Source organism: Cyprinus carpio, chromosome B22, assembly GCF_018340385.1.
Source record: "Cyprinus carpio isolate SPL01 chromosome B22, ASM1834038v1, whole genome shotgun sequence".
NCBI classification, from domain to species: Eukaryota; Metazoa; Chordata; class Actinopteri; order Cypriniformes; family Cyprinidae; genus Cyprinus; species Cyprinus carpio.
In genome coordinates this window covers 19,893,144-19,911,237 of record NC_056618.1, presented here as the reverse complement: position 1 = coordinate 19,911,237, position 18,094 = coordinate 19,893,144, and the positions used below count along the sequence as shown (strand labels likewise).

General features: G+C 36.1%; 2 protein-coding genes across 5 annotated transcripts in view; both read left to right on the top strand.

Moving 5' to 3' along the window:
- LOC109082837 (glutamic acid-rich protein-like) overlaps positions 1-18,094 on the top strand; it is an 848,403-nt gene that overhangs the window by 335,813 nt on the left and 494,496 nt on the right. The gene's annotated exons all lie outside the window — the stretch shown is intronic.
- Positions 10,807-14,002, top strand: LOC109082145 (leucine-rich repeat-containing protein 3B-like). Its single transcript, XM_042748607.1, has 2 exons — positions 10,807-11,468; positions 12,752-14,002. The coding sequence occupies exons 1-2, from the start codon at positions 11,449-11,451 to the stop codon at positions 13,818-13,820; spliced, it is 1,089 nt and encodes a 362-aa protein (XP_042604541.1). The 5' UTR covers positions 10,807-11,448; the 3' UTR covers positions 13,821-14,002.

Below are 18,094 nucleotides of genomic sequence, written 5' to 3'. Positions count from 1 at the left end.
CAAGCCCAGGAGCTGAAAATAGATGTAGATCAATGGGAGTCACCATGCTGTGCTCCACGAGTCCGACTCTGTCATCAGAAACACTGCCGCCCCAAGGACACACATAGAGAGAGAGAGAGATTGGGTGGAGTGTTTGAGGACGAAGGAAGGTAAAAGATCAATACGGGAATCAAAGGTGTGTGAAGAGCAGAAACAGAGCGTGTGTATGTCACTCACACTTCCTCTCGCCCTGTTCCCTCTCTCTCTCTAGTTGTGGTTGATGGCTTGTCCAGTATCGTCCATTATGGCTTCACTCTCTCAGCAGGGGGTACAGCAGGGGTGTGTGTGTGTGTGTGTGTGTAAGGAGGGCAGATCTCAAGGGCGAGTCAGGACATTCTGCCCACAAGTTACCCCTTCAACATTCAGATGAGACTTTTAGCTTTTTACTTTTTTTTTTTTGAGAACCCAGTTTGTCTACCGCAAAACAAATTTCCCACATTTTTATTTAAAGCTGTATACAAGTGCTTTTAAAGGAATAGTTCAACCAAAAATGAAAATTTGCTGGAAATTTGCTCTCCCTCAGGCCAACCAAGATGTAGATGAGTTTGTTTCTTCATCAGAATAGATTTGGAGAAACTTGCTCATCAAAGGATTCATTACAGTGAATGGGTGCCGTCAGAATGAGAGTGCAAACAGCTGATAAAAACATCACAATAATCCACAAGTAATTCACACAACTTCAGTCCATCAATCATCATCTTGCTTCCAGCTAAGACACGAATCCTCTATCCATAACATTTCTTTATCCAGTCATCTTGACTGGATCAGGGGAGAAATATGCACATATCAAGTGCTGTTTACAAGCAAAAACAGTTCAAAAGAGTTCTAAATATATATGTTGGTGTATATGAGAGGACAAAAGGGGATGGATTTTTCACTGGATGAGGCATTATCATGGTTAAATTTAAAATGCTTTAAAGATTTGTTTCTTGTAAACACACAGCTTTTAACTTTCAATTTATACATGGAAGCAATAACCTGAATTCGGTGATACAAATAAGAGACTAGTAAACAATATCAGAGTTTCTATACAGATTTAGCTATTAAGCTATATTTATGATTTGTTTGTTTTTTCATTCTGAGATTCAAAGGCATTCTCCGAGGGAGTTCAGGTGTACTGTACATTTACCTCTGAGCTCTCCTGAGACAGTGTTGTAGTGTACATCGAGTGAATATTGGCTGCCAGCTTTTCTTCTGAGACCTCATGCCACAACGACTCCAGTCACAATCACCTCTGCATATCAATATTTTTTATGCAGCCAATGTCCCAGAAGAGCAACCATGCCAGTCACTATCACGGACCACATTAAGCCAGTGTTGCTATTAGATATATATAATAATATATGCTAATGTAGATATATTTAAAAGAGCCCTCTGCCGTTTTAATACTGTGGTATCCGTTCTAGAAGAACATAAGAAGCTCATACCTCTGTGGCTCCTCTGTCTGACCCGAATGGACCTACAAAGTATTTGGCATTGGCCCTCTGCCGTTTTAATACTGTGGTATCCGTTCTGACTTCTGTGTGGGATCTTAATTATGTTTAACAAGATCGCTATGTTCCTTCAGTTTAACGGTAATGGACCATGTTTAGAATTCCGAAATTATAGAAATGATTCACGTCAGACTCAAATACCAGGCTTTTTTAGATGCTTTGCTTTTAGGATAAGTACCAATATCCAAGGGCGTAAATTTCATCTAACACTGATCTGCCACTTAACATCATACTGAGCAAAACCCAACACATCGGTAGGTCTACAATATTTACCTAATATCAGTTCACACCAAGCAGTATTGCAGTGTTAGGCAAACAAATCGTTGAGCGAATTTGGAAAAATAAATGTTGATGAACGCGATATTAAAGACATGGGAGTCCTTGAGCAAGTAAGGAGGTAAAAATACTGCATTTAATAAGACAATGAAAGTGTTTTTTTGACCTTCTGCGTGCTTGTTGGGGCCCAAAAACCATAATAGAAACATTTCCAATAACCCATAATAGTGGCACTTTCTACCGGGGTTTGACTTCTATAGATCTTTGATTCGTTCAGAAACAACAAGTCATGAGCCAGAATTCACTGACTAAACTGATTCGTCATCTCAAAACCAGGCACGGATTCATTCAAGAACATGATATGATTAATTCAATTATTATTGATACAATTACACTTGACATGTGTCTCATTTGTTCTGTGTTGGAACTGTCTTAAATGTATTTTAACTAATTTCAAACTTAGTTTACCTGTTAAAAAACCTCAAGCACTTAGAAAGGAGAATGATGACGATGATTTATTTGCATTACTTCATGGACACAAGTCACGGCAAGCAAGTCAGTGATGACGATGATTTATTTGCATTACTTCATGGACACAAGTCACGGCAAGCAAGTCAGGTTTTTTTTTTTTTTGTTTCTTGTTTGGAAACATAATGGTTGACCTAATACTCCCGAGTCCGCCAGATGAGTAAGACTCTGGAGTGGTCGAACGCACTGAGGAAACATAAACAAGGAAAGAAAAGCGAAAGGCTCACTCACAATAACACTATACTGCACCTATACATCAAAACATGACCCAAGGACATGTGAGTGTGCGTTGTGCTGTTGCGAGGTCTTTATATGAGGTAGATATGAGCTAAAGTGTACAATAAAGATACACTTTATAGCTAGCATGAGGAAATATTTATTATGCTTAATCCACAATTTACTTAATAATTGCTCAAAGAAATTCCATTGTATTAATATACAATATTTTTCCCCTTTGACATTTCTTATAAAGAAAGCAATTCCTTATTTATATATTCATTCATTCACTCAATGAATGATTCAATTTATTTTTTAGTTTTTTTGTTTTGTTTTGTTTTTTCGTATTTCTTCTCTTATCCCGAGCATAAGTACATTTTCACCTCAAAAGTAAAATCCTGTCATCATTTACTCACCATCATGTCATTTCAACCCTGACTTACTTTCTTCCGTTGAACACGAATTGTTAAACATACAATATCGGTGAATTGTAAAAAAAACAAAATCAAAGAAAAAAAACACAACATAAAAGCAAATACATAAACCAAAAAATTAAATAAGTTCTGAGCAAAAAAAATAAATAAAATCTCACAATTTTTGCAGTTCTGAGCAAAAAAAATAAATAAAAATGGAACTTTGAGACGTTAACTTGCAATTCTCAGAAGAAAGTTCGAATTGTTAGATACGTGACTGCAAAACAGAGTTGCCAAAAAAGTCACAATTTAAATTTTAAGGACATGTGAGTTCATGACATGGGTTAAGAGGTAAACTCAGTTGTGAGGTGTAAACTCAGAAAAGGTTTAGATGAGCTAAAATTGTGACAAGAAATAAAAAACACTTTATAGAAAAAATTCTGAAATCCAAGTTTTACATATTGCATGTTTAATCTCACAAATTGATACTGAATAGCTGACTTTATTCTCAGAAGCACAAAACCAAGAAATCTCCTTTGTATCATGTTTTTTATTCTGTTGTGCAGAAATATTTTCCATTAACATTTGACAAGGAAAGGGATTATAAAGGAAAACAAAAGTCCCACTAAATTCTACAAATCATATTGTTTTCATTCACTGCTTCTGTTTTATTCAATTTTTTTGAGACACAAAGCTTTCAATTTGTCAAATACTTTGTTTTGTTTTTTTCGTATTTGATGCACACATTCGGTACAATGGTATCCCCAGTAACACCCTGTGCTTTACTAACCACTCAATTTTATTCAAAACCAGCAAATTCTCCCATCCTTATTAATCTGCGCATTGGAAGCTACGTAAAGAAAAAAAGAAGGAAAACAAAGAAAAGCTCTGGGAAAAAAAACAGAAGAGAACAATTGTGGAGAAGATTCAAAAAAATCTGAATTGATCCAACAGTCTAGTTCCCAGACATGGAAGCATACATAAAAACAGCTTTCCTTAAGTGCAATTGTTTAGTAAAACGTCATGATTACTGTCTCCATCTTAAATCTTAATTCCTAGTATCCTCAGCTTTGTGTTGTGGGACGAAAAATTCGCTCTTATCATTGGTCATGCAACCTCTCTTCCGAACAAGCAATTTCAGCTTTTCGTCTTGCACCAAAATACAGAAGACAAAAATAAGCTGCACTATGGAATATGACAGTCACATTAGAACTGTCATAAAACAATCACATCATAACTACCTTAAAAAAAATATATAATCCCTACTATGACAGTCACATTAGAACTGTCTTAAAACTATTATATCATTGCTACTTTACAAAAAAGATAGATTCCCTATATTTAACCCTTGTCCTGGGCCTAGAGTTTAAGTCTTAAATAAAGTGATACATACTATATAGCAACCGCATGCATATAATAAAGTGATACATAATATATATAAATAATATAATAAAGTGATACATACTATATAGCAAATGACAATTACAATTTACATTTATTTTCTTTCTATTATATATATATATATATATATTAATTTTATATATACTCCCTCAAGGATCTGTCGCTAACTACTTCAGGTTTTGAGTGAAAAAAAGCACAAAAAAGCTCTGAGAAGTAAATTTGATATATATAATATCCTTTTTATCATGTATATTATTCTATTGGCTACTGTATATTTTCTTTTCCATATATATATGATCATATAATCTATATATATATATATTCAAGGGAAACAAAACTAAGTTTGATCCATCACTCCTTCTTATTCATTCATTTTATTAAACAAAACTTTTCAAATCAATTCTTCAAATACAATCATCAAAATCCATTGGTTTTGATGCATAAGTTGTCATTGGTCAAACAAATTATTCAAAATGCTTCCATCAACCACCGCATATCCTTTGAAATGGTGGGTGGGCGGGACACCTTCGACAAGGGTACATGACCCATGTCACTTTTGTTAATACTAAATAATAAACCAGACAATATTTATTTTCAAAAGTCCACAGGACAAAAGTTCACTCATTCTTAGTGAATCTGCGCTGGGCTCCATAAGGGGAAACTCTCCACCAATAATAACAGGAAACCGAATAATGTCCCATTAAAACACGTCTATGTTTGGATCAGTCAAAGTTGGCAACAATAATACATAAGACAATTAACACAAAAAAATAAAAAATCTCCCATAATGTTTAATTCTATCTCTATGTTTGGATCAGTCAAAGTTGGCAACAATAATACAGATGCGAGAATGGACTTTTTAGTCCGTAAAAAATATCTCATCCCAATACTACAAACAAACAAACAAACAAACTGTAAATAATACCTCAAATCATGTGGAATAAGAAAAAATGGTATAAATTCCTTTATTAACCTAGCATCCAACCAAAACAGCCTAAAAACACTTTTAGCGTCATGCTAACAACCAATTTAGCATACTTATAGCGGCTAGTAATGCAAAAAAATGACAAACAAAATCAATAAATAAAACAAAACTCTGATCCACAATGAACTTTTTTTCTCAATTATGAGCAGAACCTGTTCAAAACAACACAGCTAACTTTTTCCAGATTAGCAAACTGGAGAGAATGAACTGCTAATAGTGCTTCACTCTCTCACACAGGAGCATTGTGTGCCAATTTCGGACATTTTACACCAGGAATTCAAACTTTGTGGTCATACGAGCGTTTCTTCTGGCGGTAGTGTGGACATTGTTAAGTATTAAAAACAATTAATTTAGATTTAATACACACCGCAATTTAAACCAAGATCCACAGAAAAAAAAAAGAATCCATCAGAAAAAAACAATAACACAAAATATCGTCTCTGTTTTTCTTCAGCCAAACAGATGGGCTTGAATCAGAGCTGTCAATTAGTGACGTCATCAAGATGGATTCGTTGACTTCCCTCAAAGATTGAGGCAGATGTGAGGCAGTCGAGGGAATCTAAATATTTGCCCGTGACGCTCTTTCGTGTCCCTCACCTGACCTTTCATTTTGTTCCGTTTCCTTCATCACCATGGCCCTTGTTCTTTGTTTTTCAGGATTGTTGTTGCTGGTCTTTGTTAAAGGTTCACAAACTCTCTTGTCCTCTTTAAAGGTTAAGCATTAATTTTACTGCTCAGCCTTTTTTCAATGGTTCAATGGCTTTCAACATTTAATACAGATAACCTTTACACAGCAACATTGGCTCCCATATACACTGCTGTTCAAAAGTGTGGGATCATTAAGGTTGTAAATTATTTATTAATTTAGCTATTCCTGCTAGAGAGGCAATACTTTAAATCATATGTGAAATATGATTTACAATGATAAGTAACTGATCGTTCTATTTTAATATACGTTATTATCATTATCAGTAAGTTATTCACGGAGCCAACCGGATTTTCATCTTCTTACCGTCCCATAATCCCGTCAGAAATAGTTCTATATGATATTTATTTTCAGTGTTGGAAACAATTAGTAGCTGCCTTAATAGTTTGCTGCTGTTATCTTTTTCTCAGCATTCTTTGATACTGTTAGTTGTAAAAATTTTAAAAAATTATACAGATTTGTTCCACATTGCTGAATTTACATAATAACAACACATGAAACAAAATTAAGTATGCAATTATATTGGTAAAAACTGTATTGCTGAATTTTCATCATCATTACACATGTCACATAATCCTTCAGAAATATTCTAATATGATGATTTATTATCAGTGTTGGAAACAATTGTCTGCTTCATGAATTTTTTGGTTACTGAATATTTGCTTGCTGTAATACTTTTTTTCACCATTCTTTGATAAATACCCCAAACAAATACCAGCAGTTGTTCAGAAATAGACAAACTTTTTTTTATATACATTTAACAACATGCCGTGATTTCTATTTTGAATAATTTCCTTAAAAAGAACAATAATAATAATCATAAAAACATTTACTGACCCCAAACTCTTGAAAGTTAGTGTATATTTTTAGAAAAGATTTCTATTTTGAATAAATGCTGTTCATCAAATAATCCAGAAAAAAGGTTCCAAAAAAGATGAAGCAGCACAGCTGTTTTCAACATTGATAATAATAAGAAACATTTATTAAGCATCAAATCAGCATATTAGAATGATTTCTGAAGGATCATGTGACACTGAAGACTGGAATTAATGCCTTCTGAAAATTCAGATTTTCATCACCAGGAAGAAATTATATTTTTGTAATATAGTCACCTAGAACAACTATTTAAACCTCAAACAAAATACAAAAAAAATCAAAAAAATCACAAACCCCAAAACTTCAGAACATATATAATATATAAACTAAAAACAAAATTTACCTTTTCCCATTGCTAAGAGCAAAGAGCAATCAGCTAAAAGCTCACAGTGTTATATATCTGTAGACGTTATAATTAATTTACCTGTTTTATGGTCTTTGTTAACTAAATGGACCTGTTCCTGTGGCTCAGTGGTAAGAGCACTGCGTTAGCAGCGCAAAGGTTGTGGGTTCGATTCCCAGGGAATCACGTTAGTAAAAAATCAGGAAAACCCAAAAAGAAATGCTTAAAAATACAAATTTAGCAATTAAATCTTAACAAATTCAATTTTAACCAATAAAAATTAACAAAAACTAAATAAAAGTTTGAAAAATCCAGAAATATTAAGAGAAATACTAAAATCGGAGCAATGAAGGGAGGAAGAGCGAGGTTCACAGGATTGAGTCGAGGTAGATTAAACACTTTACAGTTCATTTCATGACCTCCCAGATGCTCTGCGGTAATACTGCTGCCAAACCCCTGCTAGAACTCATTCAGGACGGCACTCACTGCTCTAATTTTAATGATGCTCTTAAGGGCATGTTTCAGACATGGATATTAAAGCTTGAGCGTTAGCTTTAGCATCTATAGCGTTCATTATTTTTGTGGTTGTACATTTAAAAACGGCACGTTTCTTAGCATTACAGAGAAAACGTCACAAGCTCCCCCGCCTCCTTCTCCGTTGCGCAAAGGATTGTGGGTAATAGCCCAAACAGCATGCTAATATGCATGCTGCTACCTTTTATGCAAGAAGAATTACCTCATCCAGGCACTTTTGGGATGAACTAATCCTAATATTATGATCCAGGGCTTGTAGGCCTAGCGAAACTGAACAAATTCAGACATGTGAATGGGTCATTTCTGCTAAAGCGCTAAGATAAACACCTTTTTACCTGTAACAATAGAAAAACATCATGCTCATGGTCTTAACCCCCTTCAGTTTCAGTTGACATGATGCTTCTGTATACAGTGGCTTTCCTCTCCTCTCGTAACCTTTTTCTTTGTCACTCTTGATCCTCTTTTCCCTGCAGGAAAACACGAGGGGTGTTAGATTTGGTCTGTCTGGTTTAGTAAGTGTCTCTCTCTCTCACGGCTGAGCTCTTGGCATTCCTGCCCACAACATCAATGTCATTAGTTCAAAGTCTTTCCTTTTTTTCACCGTCCACCGCGGGCTGTACAATCCCCTCTATCTCTCATATCCCCTCTGTCCCAGTTAACTTATTCCACCAGCGTAAATGTAAATAATCAGCTGTTGCGCAGCTGTTTTCACTCCGTCTCTGCTAGGTTGTGTATTTAGAGTTTAAAAAGGCACATTTAATTATTGTAATCTTTTTTTAGCATTAAGTGAACATAATGGCATAAACAATGCAGCAGAGATGGATTTCAAACCTTATTATATTGTGTTTTTTTTTAATGAAACTTTTTTGTAACCTGTAAAAAAATATATACAAAATTCTAAAAGACTTAAACGATGTAACGTGTGTGTGATTCTTTATATGATAGAAATTATTATGTGTGTATGTGTGTATTATTTTTAGTGATAATATTTAAAAAGCCTATATAGATATGTAAATATTTATTTTAATGATTTCATTTTCTATTATCTCTTTATTTCACTGATTCATTTAAGATATAGTTAAACCCAAATAAATATAAGGGTCACGAAGGTGAGTGATGCACTGTTCCATGGTATTCTTTGAGTAATGAGTGCCATGGTTTTGTCATTAAATATCATCGCTGTATCATCGTCTGCAATAATAGTCTTTTGTAAGGGGGTCTGATTTTCCATTGATACCTCTGTTTTTACTTGCAACTTCATTACCAAACGTCTGAATCATCCTGTGACTCATTAGAAACGGATGATTAATGTTCACGTTCACTGTTTTTGGAGCGTATGTTTACAGAACGGCTGGATGAGACTCGGTGAGACACAGAGGGAGAGAGGTGGTGTTTTAAAGCATTCTTATAAACAGAAAGTAATGGGTGGTCTGTGTTTTTGTGCTCCGCTGTTTTTCTTTTAACTGCAGTCAGGTGTTTAAAAGTTATACGCTGTTGACCTCTGCTGGTCAGGAAGTGGACTGCATGCATCAATGCCAGCGTGACAGCGGCACTGCGTGTATAACCGCTCATATACCAAAATAAATAAGAGCATCATCTAGCATAATGAAGTGCTGAAAGTGGTGCTGCAAAATGTCCAGATAGATAGATAGATGAATTGACCATCCTGTAATCCAGTGAATCTCGGCAGAGGATTAGAGTCTTCTCTGTGTCTCGCTCATTCTCTCTCATCACCCGCTGAGTTTTTACTGTGAGATGAAGCATCTTGACCATAAATTGTCATAATCCCAGCAAACAGCACAAATCACTCATGTGAATGAAGAATGACCGTCTCACACACTACACTGCATCCTGATGTTAGAATATCATCTTCAGCTAACCTACATCTATCTATCTATCTATCTATCTATCTATCTATCTATCTGTCTGTCTGTCTATCTATCTGTCTATCTATCTATCTATCTGTCTGTCTATCTATCTATCTATCTTTCTGTCTGTCTGTCTGTCTGTCTATCTGTCTATCTGTCTGTCTGTCTGTCTGTCTGTCTGTCTGTCTGTCTATCTATCTGTCCATCCGTCTGTCCATCCATCCATCCATTTGTCTGTCTTCCACTTTCTCTCTGCCTATTATGTGTCTCTGTCCAACTGTCTGTCTATTGTCTGTCTGTCTGTCTGTCTGTCTGTCTGTCTATTGTCTGTCTGTCTGTCTGTCTGTCTGTCTGTCTGTCTGTCTGTCTGTCTGTCTGTCTGTCTGTCTGTCTGTCTATTGTCTGTCTATTGTCTGTATCTGTCTGTCTGTCTTTCTGTCTTTCTAGTTACTGTTTGAATGGATATGAACTTTTTACTTTTATTATGCTTGTAATGTTATTCATGTTAAATATAGTACATAACAAATACATAGCATAGCATAACACACATACATAATAAACAATACATACATAACAAAATCAAACACTTATTTATTCTGTATTATTTATTGTTTAAACTCTTTTACATGGAAAGGCAACACTAGGTACTTTACAATGCAAAAAAACAGCAAATGGCTCAACAATTCCTTTGATTTAAGGCTCTTTTTAGGTCAGAGCTATAGTTTATATTAGAGGTCCTGGATGAAACTCAACCCCCTTCCTGCACAGATACATGATCTGAGGGGTTCAGGTGAACAGCGGCGGCCCACCTGCTCTCACCGGCCAGTATTCACCTAGTGAAGGAATGGGGAGGACAAATTAGGTCAATCCAATCAACACTGGATCCATAACATAAAGTATATATATTTAGTAAGATGTTTTTACCATCTATACATGTAACATACATGTCAAATATTTGTGTTCAGGAGAAGTGAAATAACGCAGGACAAAGTGAAGCTTTGGAGAGCTTTAGCTCTAATCCCACTTTCTGTATTCCTCCTTCCATTCCCCCAATTCATTAAAGCTAGTATAAAGTCCCTCTAGTAATATCCCAAACATAAAGAGAAATAAGCTGGTTTTAACCTTTGTTCTTTGTTTCATTAAATCTGTCATCTGCCTGTAGATGGGAGGGATATATAGACTGACATTAAAGCTAGTATAAGGAAAAACTGCGCTCATATCCGAGATGGATGGTATTTTTTCCAATCCTAAGAAAGATTACGAGTCTGATTGTATAATGTGTAAAAGACCGAAGGAGAATATCCCATAATGCACCATGCTATGAGGATCCAGTGCATCCAGTTATCCCTGCCATAACCATGTAAACCAGAAAACTGTACATTTTAGGAATATTAAAACTTAAATATTCGTTTAAGTTCATCCACTTAAAACAGTAGCCAGTCTGCTAATTCATTTAATTTACTTATCTTATACATATTTCATGTCAAGCGTATTTATTTTCTTATTTATAATTACATAATTTAGGTTTGTGTTATATGTGTCACCAACATGATTAAAAATGTAAAATTCATAAAGTGTTGCGGTTTGCACCCTCTTGTCATGTCTGTACCCTCTGCTGCCGGTGTGAAATATTAATTACTTTGCTCTTTCTCTTTTCTCTTCTCTGCCAACAGCTGCCCCTGTACAATAGCGTTTCCCTCCCGGCTGCAAACACACAGCGTCTGCTGTACAGACACATGCACACACTCCCCACCTGCGGCTGCTCCTCTGATGACAGACACCAAACTCAGGTAAGGCTCTATTTATACTTACTTTTGACTTCGTAAGTTGACCTTAAGTTTTAAGAGCTGTGGTAAACCATAGAACAAGGCGCTGATGGGGTTTTTACGATAAGATCTTTGTCCTCACAGGGGACGCTAGGTACGATAGGTATCACAATACGATACATGATTGAAAGTGCAGATCTTTTTGTAGACATTCTGTATTGTTAATAGACGATTCTTGTTTATTTATATGTTGGTTTCATAAATTGCATACTATTTTGTAAGTTTTATTGAGAGTAGTTGTAGTTGTAGTTTATATTTTACACTACATAATCATTTAAAATGAATTAGTGATGGTTAGAAGGTGCTTAAAATGGTGAAGAAAGAAAATAGTGACTAGTTACTTCACTTCTGTTTACACATTCCTATAACTTTTAACCTTAAGTATAATTTTAAACAAATAAACATGTATTGTAAAGCTCATTTAGTCAAGTTTATGCAAGAATTAAACCGCCCTTGACCTGTAATTGTATAACAGGCTTTGAACATCCGTATGCAAACATCAAGTGCAGCTAAACATGTAGCTGTCTTGTTTGTACTGTTTGTTTATACAGTATATACTGGAAACAGTGTGTAAAAGCTCCATAAAACCATGCTGGATCCACAATTCAATCTGATAATGATCTAACGGAAGCAGATAATGGCAAAATTTAGCATAGAGACACAATAGATTGTTATTTTTGCATTATACAATGACATAAATGCTATATCCTAGTCCATCAAAATAGCATTAATATAAGATTATATAATAAAGAACCATTCTGTAACATATTCACCTAAAAGTATTTATGTAATTTGGTTGATAAAAATGGACAGATTAATCATTTGTAAACAAAATAATATATAACGTTATATCATATATGTGATGAAAAAAAAATTATTAAAAAAAAAAATATATATATATATATATATATACATAAAATTAGAGTTTTTAGAGAATCTTGAAAAGATTTATACCAAAAATAAATCATATGTAATATATGTATTATTAAATATTTTATGTCATGTATTATATACATTATATGTCCCTATTATACCTATTATATTTCATGTACTCAAAAACAGAGCTGTAAAGTAAAAAAAAAAAAAATCATCATCATATTTTATCATATTTAACATGTAAGTAAAAGCTCTGAATAACTTGTAACCATGCACATAATATCCCAGATGTTTAACCACTTAGAAAGAATAGGGATATCTAAAAAGGTACAGGTTTGAATTTTACACAAACTGTTATTGGTTCTCCTCAGAACCTCCAGGATGCATCTGTTGTTCGTGCTTCCCTTGGTGCTCGAGGTCCAGTCCATCTCCATGAGTCAAAACCTCACCTATGACTGCACCTGTTACGAGGAGCTCAAATTCACCAACTGCACCAGCAGAAATTTCACCCACCTGCCCGCTGCTCTTCCACCCTTTACCGAACAACTGGACCTGTCCCTCAACCACCTGAGTGCCATCCGGCCCCGAGCCTTCCACAGCACACAAAGACTTCGCATCCTGCTCCTGAATGACAATGTGATTGCTGTGCTAGCTGACGGAGCGTTCTCTCTTCTGGAAGGACTGTTGAGGTTGGACCTGAGCCGAAACCGAATCTCATTCCTGAGTGAAGGATTTTCGCAGGGTCTCAGTTCCCTTCGAGATCTGTCACTGGCTGAGAACCGATTGACCAGCTTGGACAGCAGTTGTTTTGTCCACTTTGATGCCCTCCAAAGACTCAACCTCAGCCATAATGCTATCGAGACCATCAAGATGAGGGCGTTTGGTTCCATGAGTACCCTACGCCAGCTACAACTCAACTCAAACAATTTAACAGTTCTCAAAAATGGCATCTTCTCCATGCTACGAAACCTCGAAGTCTTGAATTTACATCACAACCAAATACACTACTTGGACGTCGGCGTGCTTTCGCCATTGACCAGTCTCGCTCTACTGGACCTCACCAACAACAACCTCTCCACGATTCAGTTCATGACCTTCCTGAGTCTCAAAACGTCCAGCACTCACATAATACTCCAAGGAAACCCGTGGAATTGTGACTGCGATCTGCAGCGGGTCTTCCGGAAACTCTGTAACGTCAAGAGGCTCTTCCTGGACGACTACGATAACCTCACATGCGTGAATTTGGACGAAAGTCAAAGGAACTACACGATGAAAGAGGAGCTCTGCATTGCAGAGATGGTTACTGTCCTGGTCATCACGCTCACGGTGGTCATCACTGTTGTGGCTGCCATCGTCATGGCGGAGAAGAAAAGGAAAAAAAAGAACAAAGAAAAGCATTGGACAGAAGTCGGCGAGTTGTCGTGCGCATCGCAAGACTGAACCAATGCAGATAATGTAAAAAGGAACATTAAACTCATTATACTTGTATGATATTATGCTTTAGGTTGTCAAATTCAGGGTTTCTGCAAATTTCATGAAGGTACATTTTTAAGACCAAGTTAAAAAATGTAAGGAATAAATTGAATGGAACACAATACATTGGCATGGTGCCTAAATGTAAATGTCTTGGAATTTAACCTCCACTGCTTTATATTTCTATTTGTTTTGTCAGACCAGATAGAATCTTAAAGGGGACGCATCAGAAATAGTTTTCCCCTTAATATTTTACTGATTTACTGATTAAACAGGTTCTTTAGTGCAAGTAACATGAATACGAGCAAAATGTTACACTAATGCATAGGCCGCAGGTCAGATCGATAATTCAATGCCTTGCAATAGCACCATTGTGTTCTTCTTGTCTTTATTTTGGAGTGAAGGCAGATGAGGATGTACAATTTACAAAAAAAAACAAAAAGAGCGAAGGCGCCCTTTTATAACGATGACATTGATGTATAACAGTTTGAGTTGTAGTTGATAGCATGATCACCTGTCCTGGAATTGATGCTATCCTGTGGATTGTGTTTCTGCTCCCATGAATCAGTATACAGGACAAATTAAAGGGAAAGGTCATTACAGTATGTATAGCTTGAGAAACAATAACTTGGCCCTGATGTGGTAGTTTGTTGTTATATCTTTTCAGACTGATCTGACTTACAGTTTTTTGTATAACAGATTAAAAAAAAATCCATTGGCAAAAATGCCCCCTCTAGAGGACAATTGCACTCCACTAGAGAGACCCTCTGGATAATAAATCTTTGAACTCCCCGAATTTAACTTTGAGTTTTCAATTGGTTTAAATTTACAATTAAATGTGACCAGGTCAGTTCTCCAGAATAATGACTCTGGCCAGTTGCATAAACTGCTTAGACTAGTCTTAAAAAGTTAGTCATCTAATTTATTTCTACAAGACTAGTCATAATATTTAAAAAATCGGTTTACATAAAGTTGATTGGCCCTCATTTAAATCCAAAGGCTGATTACCACTTGATTTATTGCTAGTTAGTCAAACTAGCTCTTAATGTGGGACATAACACACATTGTTTCTGTCAACCTCATGTTAATCTTGAGGTACCTACAAGTAGTAGTATTTAATATCTCCAATAGTGTTTAGTTTTATCAGATCAGATACAGATTAGATAATCCCTTGTCTAATTTTGTCACTGAGAGTAAACAACATGTAGGTGAGTTCTTTGTTTTTCTTTTCAAACGATTAAACCGTACCATATGGGTTTTCAGAGTCCATTTGGTGTGTGATACATCGAACAGTGATACTTCCTTATGTAACTATATATTGTCATTGCCTATATTAAAAAAACTCACTTGAATTAGGTGATGATTCCAATGTTGAGTTGTGGGGACATCTTGCTTAAGCACATAATCCGTTTCTTAAAGGAATGTGAGCGATGCGATTTAAAATTTTCCTTTCTTTTAAGACTAAAGTCTCAAATCCATGGTGCATAATGAAGATCTGTAAAGTTGCAAAGACTAAAGTCTCAAATCCAAGAGATATTGTTTACATAAAAGTTAAAGACTCTGCCACGCCCCTCTAAAAAACGCCTCGCTTAAACACGCCCCCACATGTCTACATGTGGGGAAATATTTGGCGCAAATGACCGCCCAAATGTTCACGCAAAGAAAGAAGGCGTTGTTTCAGTAACTGCAGTTAGTGTTGAAGCAGCCAGTGTCAGGGAGATGCTGTGTGGTATCTAGGCGAAAGCAAAATCACTTTATTTGGACTTCCGAAAGAACAGAAAAGCAACGCCTTTCATGGACAACCGTTTGTATGAACCTATTAGAGGAGGTAATTCTGACTTTGCTACGACAATGATGGCGCTTCTGAATCAGCAACTGTAAGTATGTTATTAGTTTTAGTTATTTGCCATTGATTGAGTTTTCCACGTCGTGTGTTTGTGTGTGTTGTGAAAGAGAAGAGACGGGGTCACACATTGGAGTCAGCTGTCTAAACTGCCTGTGGCTTGTGTACTGCAACACATAGGGAGGCTTTCATCACTGTGTCCTGTAAGGCCACTCTGTTCCTCTTTCGGGGTTGAACTGATGGTAAAACTAAGGACATATTAACAGTCTTTAAATGTTTTTTTTTTTTTTTAAGGAATAAGCTCGCGATTATAGAAAGGGCATCATATTTCCAACGATGCTTGCGGTGATCGGACTGATGACAATGCACTGGTTCAGTTGGCCAATCAGAGCAGACTGCGCCTTGTCGGAAGGAGGGACTTTGTAGAAAAAACCGCATTGCAGAAAAGAGCGGGGTCATAGAGGACCTACAATAATGTACAGTATTTTAAAATAATAATGTGTTTTTTTAACCATTGAAAGCGTCAACATATTCTGTTTACCAAACCCAATACACAAAATAATGATCTTTAAAACAGCATCATATCACCCTTTAATGAAACATTTAACAAATATCACCTGAGGTTCAGGTCAAGATAACATCTAAATGGAGATATGACCACACAATCACTTGCAAATCCTTTATTTCACTAATGTTTTTGGCAAAAAAATCCTTTGTCAAGGTGGTTATTTTTTTACATAGTGGAGAGAAATATAAATAGACAATTATTCACAGGTGTAAGCCAATCAATCTCAATCCAGCAAACAATCAATTAACAATTCTAAAAAAAAAAAACAAAAACTCAAATTTCAGTCTCACTAAAGAAAAAATAACTAACAACAGCAACAGCAACTTATGTCACAGACATGTCAAAATACATAAAACTACTCATATTAACCACAGGCACACAAGCCTCAATTCTTGAAAAAGATTCTGTGGACAAAACACCTCAGGAAAATAATTTGAATGGAGGTTTGTCAAAAAATAATAAAATTCAGTCAAATGTTTAAAATCATTTTCCTCAAATGAATAGGTATGTGCTCATCATTCTTCTTTTCCCATAATGGACAATGGTCACAGATGGGATCAACATCAGGTAGTAAATTTTAGAGAGTCGGACCCTAAAAAATGGGTACGGCGGAGTATTTTTGCATCGGATCCAACCATGATTGGCACATAAAGATGAGGAATTACCCTGTATAAGATACTTTCCCATAATCCTCTGGAACATATTTTATCATAACTATATGAAATCATAGACCCTTCCCAAATAAACATCGGTTCAAGGAAAGAGTTGTGTATTACGGATAAAACCGCGAACCTGCAAATACCAGAAAAAAATTTGTTTTTGGGGGAATTGAGTCTCAGTCTCAGTGTTGAATTCGACCATCTGTTGTAAAGGTTTTCCAACCAACCTTTAACGTCTGACTGCACTGTAACACACTCTCTGAGTGTAAGTCAGTAGATAATGAGTCTATTTTCTGACAATCTCGTTTTTGACAGAGTTCAAGTATCATCTGAAGTCAAGTTATATTTCCGGATGAGTTATCCTCGGCCTGCTCATTCAGTCGAGGAGCCGTTAGTGTCGCTGCAAGAGCCGGGGCTTTGTTGGCGGCCTCCCTTACCCCCGTCAGCTTTGGAGCGAGACGTCGCCATGTTTTACCACTTATGATTAATGCAAGTGTAGTCTAAAAAAGGGGGGAAAAAGGACATATAAACCCTGTTGTTACTGTTAAATAAGTGAATAAATCTGCTGCCTTCTCTGGGAGCGGTCGAAAACACATCCTACTACTTTTACGCGCGAAACAGCCACCCCCACCCCCAATATAAATATTTTAAATTATCTAATAAATGAGCAGCTGCCCGAGCCTAAGTCTGGGACTGGAGGTTACTTCATCTATCAGCATGAGTCCTGTTTTGTTAATGACACACCCAGAGCACATTTCTACCTAGTAATTTTTGAGTTATTGTCTCAGATACACGTAGTTATTTAGGTTCATTAGTTAAATAAACCTAAAGGGACAGCACCCAGGTTCACATCGTTAAGCCACTAGTTAATTTATCTGGGGTCCATTAGCCCAGAAACACATTTAACCAGGTCACTAGTTTAAGCTATCTGGTCAACCGATCAGGTACACACAGCAATAGTTCACTACCGTTAAGCCATTCGTCACATAGATGGCAAACACACGGTCTCACGGCTCTCTGGAGCAGCAGCAGTACATATGTCTTGGCAATGGATCTTCTTTTTCTGTGGGGTTTTATCTTGTATATTCCTTCTGCCTTATAGGGATGATTTTAAGCATATTTCCTTATAGTCTAGATTCACTGACACAAACTGAAGATATTTCAAGAGGTT

Excerpts from the sequence above, each read along its gene's own strand:
- LOC109082145 (XM_042748607.1), top strand. The coding sequence starts at position 11,449 with ATGACAGACACCAAACTCAG. Across the intron at positions 11,469-12,751 it reads ATGACAGACACCAAACTCAG|AACCTCCAGGATGCATCTGT; the intron begins GTAAGGCTCTAT and ends GGTTCTCCTCAG.